Genomic DNA, 9,239 nt, shown 5'->3' on the forward strand with positions numbered 1-9,239 from the left:
ACTACTAGCCATACTGATGCCACCAGCACTGTTGTTGCCACCAGGTAAAATGGTGCCACCAGCCTCATTGGTGCTATCCAGCCTTGGTGGTGCCATTAGCCTTTGGGGTTCCACCAGTCATATTAGTGCCATCAGCCTCTTTGAAGACACTGGCCCCACTGGTGCCACAGTTCCAGTGGTGTCACTGTGGTGCATGCATCCTTGCATCACTTTCTCTGCCGCAGGCACCCATCCTCGCTTGGCTCTGGGCCTGGCAGGCTCGTGGCACTTTCTTGGATAGTGCAGTTCCTGCACAGCCCAGCACTGATCTCCCAGGGTTATTTCTGAATCACAGGACAGGAAGCATTTAGAGGTTTAAGCCGAGATGAATAATGTGCTCATTTCCTTGTGCCGACTACAAAGCACCTGCTCCAGGGGATTTATGGAGTGCCACTCTCTCGCACTCGCGGCACTGCTGCCCACCCGGATGTTATTATTTTCTTGGGATGTCTGGCGGGTGCCAAGGCCTGTTTTCCCAAACACCTTCCCATCATTCTTCTTAGGAAAAGTGGCTGAAGGCAGCATTGGGGCACACAGGGTATCCCCTGGTGCCAGAATGTGGCCCCAGGCAGGGCAAGGTGCACAGTGCCTCTGGGTGCCAGCAGCTGTGAGGTGGGGGAGCATTGCAGGAAGAGATGTCTCCAGGGTGTGATGCTAGATGGGGTGACACAGGTACAGTGGGGCTGCAGAGGGAGGAGTAGCTCCTCTCTGTGGGCAACTGTGGCAAAGGAGAACAAGGGGTGCATGCAGCCACTGGGATAAACAGACTGGAGAGGGCATGGGAGAAAGGGGCGGAGCACGCTGGAGAGGGATGGACCACAATGGGGAGGAATGGAGCATGTTGGAGAGAGTTGAAGCATGAGGACAAAGAAGGAGTGTGATGGAGAAAATGGACCATGTGGAAGAGGAATGGAGCATGCGGAAGAGAGATGGAGCATACTGAAGAAGAATGGGCTGTGAGAGTGAGCAGCTGAGCATGATGGAGAAGGGTGGACCACGGTGTTGAAAGAGGATGGACCACAATGGAGAAGAATGGAGAATGAGAGCAAGAATGGACAAGGATGGACCAAAATGAAGAAAGATGGATCATGACAAAGAGGCATGCAGCATGAGGGTGAGCTGTAGAACATAAGACCATGAAAGAAAGCCAGAAGGTGATGAAGCACTGGGAGCATCAGTCTGCCTGGAAGCGTGCTGGGGGGGCTCAGGGTGCAGTCCGAGGTGTACTGGAGAACAGAACCCAGCCTGAACGCCAGCCCAGCCCCTCTGAATAACGCAACATCAAGGTATTGATCAGCCCCCTACACTTTGTCCTCTTTCTGGAGCAGCAGCCGCTGTTGCTTCAGTCCTGCACGAGTCAGGCTGACACTGACCCAGCTCGGCCCAGTGATAAGTTGGGTCAGGTTTTTTTTTTTGCTGTTTAGAGAGAAAATAAAGTGCTTGTGGGGAGCAGGAGCCAAGCTCCCCAGTGCCTAAAACAGCAATCGCAGCACTTCCTTGGATTTATGGTGTTTGCTTTCACAATGCCAGCCGGGATCCTGTTTGCTTCCTGCTCTGCAGCTGCAGCCTGAGCTGAAGGCTCAGGAGATTCGGGTTTTATAACACTCCTGGATCCTGCCGATGGCAACTTGTCCATCATCTTTTATGACCCGCACACCTCCTGTGAGGCTGGGCTGGGCCGCTGCCACCCCATCCCATTGCCCACCTCCGGCTGCCCCTGGCAATGGGGTACCCTTCCCAGCGCCAGGCACTGTGTGCAGGGGCTGAGCTGCACCAGTATGGGCAGGTTGCTGAGACACAGATGTCACCTCCTGCAATGTCCTGGGATGCTCGGGGCTGATGGCAAACACCAGAACTGGCCACTCCATGTCACCGCAGGGACAGAGTAGGGTTGCACCACACCACAGCATCCCGCAACCTAGCTGCAGCTCCGTGTGCTCTTTCCATCCCCATCTACTGCCTTCAGAGCTGGGATCCCCAGCTGTAGGAGCTTGGCCGCCCCACAACTACCCCCTCCCCAGATTTTTGGTGTCCCTCTGGGAACCAACCATCAGGGCCTCCAATTGAAAAGCACAACTTCTGTTTAACATTTTCTCTGCTCAGTGATGAAACAAAGATGGATTAGTTCATTGTGGTTGCTAGCGTGCTAGACTCCTTTTTCCAAACACACAATAGAAATATTCATTTACCGCTCCGACGACGGAGACTTTCATCCTCCTTATATAGTAACAACTCTGCTCCAGAGGGTGATTTTCATTTGTTACTGATACACTCCTCCGTCCCTGCCCACAGAATGTGGGCTGTAGTTTATCCATGGGTACCCCAAGCTCCTCTGATTTATTACCACCTCTTCCAGCCGATAGCACATGCAGCCTTCTGCCTCCCCATTTTTTCCCTTGTTTTGAGATTTCTCCCTTTCCCCCACCCGTTTGGCCAACACAGTGGTTTAATGGAGGGCTGTGGGGTGGCAGCAGGGGCCAGGGGACGCCAAGCAGTGCGGGGCCTGTGTCCATGGAGGGATGTGCCTCGAAACCCAAAGGTGGTGAATCCAAAGCGGATAGAAGGAAGTGGGTTTTTTTTTTTCACTCCCTGCTTAATTAGGCTGCCACAGGAAAGTGCTCAGGCCAAAATTTAGTGGGATTCAAGGAAGGATTGGACATCTATGCGGATAACAGAAATATCCAGCTATAACAGTGGATGCCAACACAAATTCTGGAAGGGATATTAAGCCTCACGCGTCAGGGTGTAAACCTATCCCAAACAAGGCAGCTTAACATTGGGCAGATGACCCATGTATGCTGCTGCTGCTACAGCTGCCAGCAGGCAGAACCATGGCCTTGCTCCCTGCTGTGGCAGCACCTTCTGCAGAGGGCAATGAACCTCTCTGAGCAGTCACCATTCCCTGTGCTGTGCTATTGCCCTCACCTTCCAACCTCTCTGCTTGGCTGCAGGTAACAGCCTGAGCCCTGCAACCTGCAGACAGTCGGTGCAGGCAAGGGACTGTGGCAGCCCTCAGGTACATACAGCCAAGCCCTTTGTTCTCCTCTCAGGTCACCTGTTGGCCAAATCCACCTAATTTCATCCTTCTTGTCACATCCCTGCTTCTGCAGTTGCCCAGCTTCTAGAAAGAACTGCTCACCTCTGGCATCTGCAGGTGCTGCAGATGGCATGGCCCCATGCTCACATTGGCACCACCAAGCTGAGCCTTGGAGCCATTGTGGACATACAGGGCACTGTGCCACTGGGAACCTCTGCACTGCCTGCCCTTGGCCAAGGAGACAGCCCTCACCCACAGCCTTCACTAGAGGCTTGGAGAAGCGGGAATCCACTCCATGAGCTGGGCGTGAGCACCTCCACACCCACCAGGGAAGCACTGGTTGTCAATCTGGTGCCCATCTCACTCCACACAATGGGATGCTTGGAAACCTTGCCAGGATGCAGCACAACAGAGGGGTGTCTGGAGCTCTCCCCCTGGTTGGGAGCCAGGGGTGCCCAGCACCATGCCAAGGGCAACCCCACCAGGGTCCCTTGGATCTTCCCTTGCCACTAAGCCCTGCACCCACAGGGGCTTCCAACTGGAGACATTTCTGGAGGGCATGAATCAGCTTTTCACAGCTTGTTAAAAATCTTGATCCTACCTCTTGTTTTCATGCCTTTCAAATCAGGAAATGAGTTTTACAACTTTTCCAGTGGGGCACAGCTGGTGGCCAGGGTCGTAAAGCTGAACTTTATAAATATCTCTTGTTGGGATCAGGGGAAGAGCATTAAAAAGGCAGAGAGAAAGAGAGAGAAAGAGAGAGAGAAGGGAAAGAAGCTAAGGAAAGAGAGAAGAAAAGCCACTCGGCAGGACTGCTAAGAGCCCAGCTCAACGATGGCCATGGCCCTGAGAGCGCAGAAGACGGCATGCACCTGGGGCAGGCTCTGCCTCCTTCTCTCCCTCTTCCTTCAGCTGCCAGGCTCCCAGGCCAAATGCTACTTCCAGGCTAAAGGTAAGCAGGGAGGTGAGTTGGGAGGATGTGGATCGCTCCGGGAGAATGCCTTGGCTTTCCCCAGGGCAGCTGGGCTCAGCCCTGCAAAGAGCTACACAGGCTGTGCTGAGCCTGGGAGCACAGTCATGGGCCAGTGATGACTGGAAGGAGCAGTCTATAAACCACAGAACAGCTCCCCAGGGTTCTGGCTGAGAAACAGCTTGCTGGGCCATGAAGAGCTCCTGGCAGGAGCCCGGCTGTGGCCAAGATGCAGGACCAGTAGCACAGGGAGGAGGGCTGCCCTCCTGTCCTTTCAGAGGTGAAGAGATGCTGAAATCCAAAGCAAAACTGAATGTTTGAGAGCCAAGAATCACCTGATTCTGCCCCAAGTCACCAGGATGGATAAGAGCATATCCCTTTGTGTCTACTTGGGCTTCCCAAACCTGCACAGATGGCAGGAGAGGCCACCAACTATCTGCCATATCACAAGGAGGAGGGGAAGCAGTGATATACCTGTTTCCTTTCGGGGCAGAGGGATGCCAGTGGTGCTCCCACACATCCTCACACTTATTGCCACTATTTTCTTTGCAGCTCCCTGCGAGTACGAGGGGAAGCAGTTCTCCCTTGGTGAGTCGTGGCTGAGCACCAACTGCCTGCTGTGCACCTGCCTGCACCCCATTGGCGTCGGATGTTGCGAGACGTAAGTGAGGGATGCTGGGGATGGGCAGCAGTAGGGCTGGCGGTGGCACCTGTGACAGACCAACCAGTAGAGCCCTGGGGATCATAGAATCATAGAAGGGCTTGGGTGCTTGGGTTGGAAGGGGACCATAAATATCACTGTGTTCCAGCTACAGTTGCCAACCACAAAATCAGGCACTAGATCAGAGGATGCAGGAAGTAAGGAATGGCAGTGGAATAAGAGGTGCTACAGAGGGTTCTGTGGACATCAGACACGCAGGAACTGGCCCGGGAAATATGTGGGCTGCTCCCTGGTACCTGTCAGAGGAGCTAACAGCACTGTGCCCTCTCTTTCAGCACCCAGCACCCCATTGACTTCCCCGACTGGTGCGAGGCCCACTATGACACGCAGACCTGCCAGATCTCAGTGGTGCAGAAGGCCAACCCCAGCCTGCCATGTGTGAAGAGCATGGAGCACGAGTGGGGCTCAGCCGGCACCCCTGAGCCACTGAACAAGGTGCTGGATGCAGGGCTTAGCAGATAGAGTGCACGGCCTTGCTGTCAGCCCCACTCCTCCAGAGCACACCTCTTGCATGCTCCAGACCTGCCCCATCCTGTAGACATCACTGCAGCCACCTTCCAGGGAAACCACTATCCATGCACTATTGTACTGAGCTAACATTTACACCCTAGCGCTGCCACAGTACAGCTTTGCTTTTGCTTTCAGCTTCCTGAACTCAGCTGGGGCCCCTTCCCCAGCATGGCATTGCTCTCAAGATGAGCAGTGGGGTGGGCCAGGCACACAAGCCCCCAGCAGGACCATCATGCCCTGAGCTGTGATTTTTGGGGGGAATGGAGATCCCAAGGGATGTCCACCAAGATGCACAAGGAATTTTCAGCTCCTAAAGGACCACAGGACCAAATTACACCACATCCAGCTGCAAGCTAAGCAGCTCCCACCAAAACCCCAGTTCCCTTGCCTGCAGCCACTGGCATCTCAGTGGGAAGCATAGCAGTCCTGAAGCATAACGTGCTTTGGCCAGTCCCTTCTCTGCCCAAGTGCAAGAAGCGTAACCTGCTTCTTGAACCACTAATGTCCATGCTCCCACAGCTCCTGTGACCAGAACTCTGTGTGCCAGCCCTGGGTAGGCAGAACACTGGGCATATGGGGAAAACAGCTGACCCCAGGAGGAGCCTGACCCCCTGTGCAGGCTGCCCCACTCCAGCTGCAGGAAGCTGGGTGCCCCGCTGGTATTCAGAGAGCTGAAGCAACCTGTCTGTGCGAGTGTGGAGCTGGCTGCCCCGACAGCCTGCCCCAGCTGGTGCCATGCCTGTGCTGTACAGAGCCTTGTGTAGATGTTTCTGTTCTTGCAATAAAGGTATTAAACGAAGTGGTCTCCACTCAGTGACTATTGAATGCTTAGGCTGCCTGTCCCCCAGAAAGGGTGCAGGAATAATGGTCTTTTTAAGGCTGAATTGTGCATCTTCTGGTGTTTATTAGATTACTATGCAAAGAGGAAAACTCTTTGAAAGGTCTGGTAGAAATGCAGAGCTGGCTGTTGAGCAGAGAGACCTCTGTCCCAGCTCCCAAATGCCCACTGTGCCTTTACTTCAGCTCCTCAAGGATCCCAAGACCAGCAGGAAGCCTCTGAATACAAGAGCAGAAGGAAAGAACAGCCCAGGTGCTCAGCATGTTACAGCTTTGGATCATTATTATGCTGCTGCCATTTTGCTCCATCTGGAGCTGGCCACATCCAGCCCAGCATAAGCATAAGCTGGCAGCACAAGACTGGCCTGCCAGGACCTTCATGCAAAGCCAGCACGGGGCTTCTCTGAAAAGCTCCAGAATCCCTGAGCTATGCCCTTCTCTCTTGATAGCTTTGTCATGGGGTAAAAGCACACACAAGGCCCTTCCCTGGGAAGCGGATCTTGTTGCAGCAAGGGCTGTGACTCAGGCTCCAACAAGCATGAAGGGTCAGGCCCCCATCTGAAGGCCATGGCACAGAGCATGGCAGCATGCACAATGCTCCTCTGCCCACAGGCAGGACAGACCTGCCCGGTGCCCACCCATATCTTGCAAACGAACCTGAGGAATACTGGGGTGTGCACCCTGCTGCACACTGATTGTGGTCCTGCCAGCCAATCCCTTCAGCACTGCAGGTTCTTACTGGCTCTCTCCATTTCAGATGGTGATGGAGTTGGCACTAGAGAACTGAGATACGTAGGAGGCCAGGATGGGGTTCGTGGGAAGGACTTTGATGGGTAAGTCCCAGCTGAAAGTGTCCACTTCAATCTGCTCCACCCCAGTCCAGGTGATGGCCTCTGACTGGCTCCCACGAACCATGCAGGTCCTTGCCGTCTCCCCAGAAGTCACGAACTCGAAGTGCAGCCTCCACTTCAAGGACACTGTGGGCAAGAGGCATGTCAGCAGCCAACAAAACAAGGGACAACAAGTGTCTCAGTGTTGGCTGTCCTGGCAAGGGGACAAGCAAATATACCCACTCACACACGGCCAGCTCCCTCCTACATGATATAGCCCCGCAGAGAGTTTGCCAGCAGACACAGGGCAGCAAAGGCAGGGCTGGGGACACTGCGGTCCTCCCATGGGGACAATCAGGGCCACTAACCGATGTTGGTGGTGAATCCTGGAGTTGAGCTCAGTGGGATTGGCAGATTGAAACTGCTCTGGGCCGTGTGCAGGCAGGCCTCCTGATGGCGGGCATGTGTGCTGAAAGAGACAGGCTGTCCCCGTCGCCTCTGGAACTCCTCCTGGATGCTCTCTTCTGTCTGCAGGCTCACTGAAAACTGGAGGGCAACCAGCAGAAAGCTCATGCTCACTTGCTCCTGGGGCCTGTTTCCCAACAGCACTCAGAACCAAAGCCCTTCCCACCTTGAACCCCAAAGGAACCTTAGCTGTGTCTTACTGAGGTCTCACCAGAAGTCCCACAGCAGCTCAGTGCCACTCCAATCCTTTCTCTCACTTTCCCATCCAAAACACCTGCCTTTCCACACAGTGTAATGAAGTCAGCACTGACCTGTAGGCATGGGATGTCTCCTTCTGAGAAGTTAAATGTCCCAATGACATCTTCTCCAATCTTATACACAGTCTTGAAGATACAGAATGTCCCCACCTTCCCACGTGTGTTGCTGATATTGTACAAGTCTAAATAGAAAGCAGAGAGACAAACAGAGCTGGGGCATAACGAGGCTCTGCTTAATATTGCAGACTCAAAGAGCCTAACACACCCAGTCTGCTGGGGAATCATAGAATGAGAGTATGGCTTGAGTTGGAAAGGACCGTAAAGACCACACAGTTTCACACCTCCTGCCCTGGGCAGGATTGCCATCCGTTAGATCACACTTACCAGGGCCTCATCCAACCTGGCCTTCAGCACCTCCTGGATGAAAGACAGGCATTCCCTCTAGGAAAGGTATGTAGCAAGCAACAGAAAACCACATGCTGGCTGCAATATGCTGGGGAAAGGGTCTTTTACTGAGATTGGCCGAGAAGAGTTTGTGAGAAATTCTGATCTAAAGCAGGCCCTAATGGAACTCTGCTATAGCCACAGACTGTGCCAGCAAGAGACTTCCACAGCAAGCACTGAGCTGGGAAGAGGGCAAGCCTGCAGGCATTCCTGCTTCACATGTAGGTCAGGACAGCATGTTTGAACAGAAGTGACCTACGCAGGCTCCGTCGAGAGGTGGCTGCCATGAGCAGCTCCGTTGCCAGGTCTGCTAGGCGAGAATCTTTCTTCAAGCCCTCCTCCTCTTCCAGAAAGGGGTTTGAGGGTGCAACGGCTTCATCCTGTGGGCACTGGTAATCCTTGAGGCCTGTAAAGAAGGCAAGAGTCAGTGGGGCAGGCTGCAGACCAGCCTGCACCTGAGGAGAGGACAGAGCATGCCCTTACCATGCAATACAAGGACACGGAAGGGCACACGCAGGAGCTTGATGGGGGAGTTGACCCGCTGGCAGCCGATGGTCAGCTTGTATACATACTTCACTGACTGTCCCCGGAAAGAGGGAGGGCCGTCTATGGGCAGCGTCTCGCAGTACGAATCTGCAACGAGCACAGAAAGCATTGCTTTGCAAGGAATTTACTGAAGCTGCTGCATGCTGATTCCCTGCACTGAGACAGGAAGAGTGGCAGGGGTAGGAGCAGAGCACGGTGTTTCCTGCTATCTCCTCTCCCCAGGTGGGTCAATTACATCCTTGGCTCCCAGCGCCAATGCACTGCTTCTCACCTCACATCACGCGTCGTCATCCAGACATTGCTTCCAGCATATATAACCACACACACAAATTTTGACTCAAAAGAATGTGAAAGATGTATAATCCAGGAACACAAACATGAGAGCTGAACTTACTCATCACGAGTTCAACCTGAATTTGCCCTTGTACACCACATAAACCATGACAAGAAGCAGTCACATGTTATGCTTTCCTTAGGGCTCTGCCTTATCTATGCACAAATAATACTGAAAGCACAGAGATGTGATCGATACTTCATTCCTCTTTTGATACTCACTTTACACAAGCCCCAAACTCAGGGGGAA

At 53.6% G+C, this 9,239-nt stretch overlaps 2 protein-coding genes across 3 annotated transcripts; one reads left to right on the forward strand and one right to left on the reverse strand.

Moving 5' to 3' along the window:
• The first annotated feature begins 701 nt into the window (after positions 1-701).
• Positions 702-6,073, forward strand: MSMP (microseminoprotein, prostate associated). Of its 2 annotated transcripts, XM_010725272.3 has the most exons (3): positions 702-4,028; positions 4,599-4,707; positions 5,043-6,073. In XM_010725272.3, exons 1-3 carry the CDS (start codon positions 3,911-3,913, stop codon positions 5,227-5,229), a joined length of 414 nt encoding a protein of 137 aa, XP_010723574.1. In that variant the 5' UTR covers positions 702-3,910; the 3' UTR covers positions 5,230-6,073. The 2 variants fall into 2 exon arrangements, with proteins under 2 accessions (XP_010723574.1, XP_019465885.1); XM_019610340.2 differs by having other exon boundaries at positions 3,940-4,707.
• An 88-nt stretch (positions 6,074-6,161) lies between these two features.
• On the reverse strand, positions 6,162-8,780 carry RGP1 (RGP1 homolog, RAB6A GEF complex partner 1). The gene is made up of 5 exons (XM_010725271.2): positions 8,594-8,780; positions 8,370-8,516; positions 7,721-7,848; positions 7,313-7,490; positions 6,162-7,091 (listed from the first exon to the last, which is right to left on the reverse strand). Exons 1-5 carry the CDS (start codon positions 8,763-8,765, stop codon positions 6,868-6,870), a joined length of 849 nt encoding a protein of 282 aa, XP_010723573.1. The 5' UTR covers positions 8,766-8,780; the 3' UTR covers positions 6,162-6,867.
• Between the last annotated feature and the right edge of the window lie 459 nt (positions 8,781-9,239).

Source organism: Meleagris gallopavo, chromosome Z (assembly GCF_000146605.3).
Source record: "Meleagris gallopavo isolate NT-WF06-2002-E0010 breed Aviagen turkey brand Nicholas breeding stock chromosome Z, Turkey_5.1, whole genome shotgun sequence".
NCBI lineage: Eukaryota > Metazoa > Chordata > Aves > Galliformes > Phasianidae > Meleagris > Meleagris gallopavo.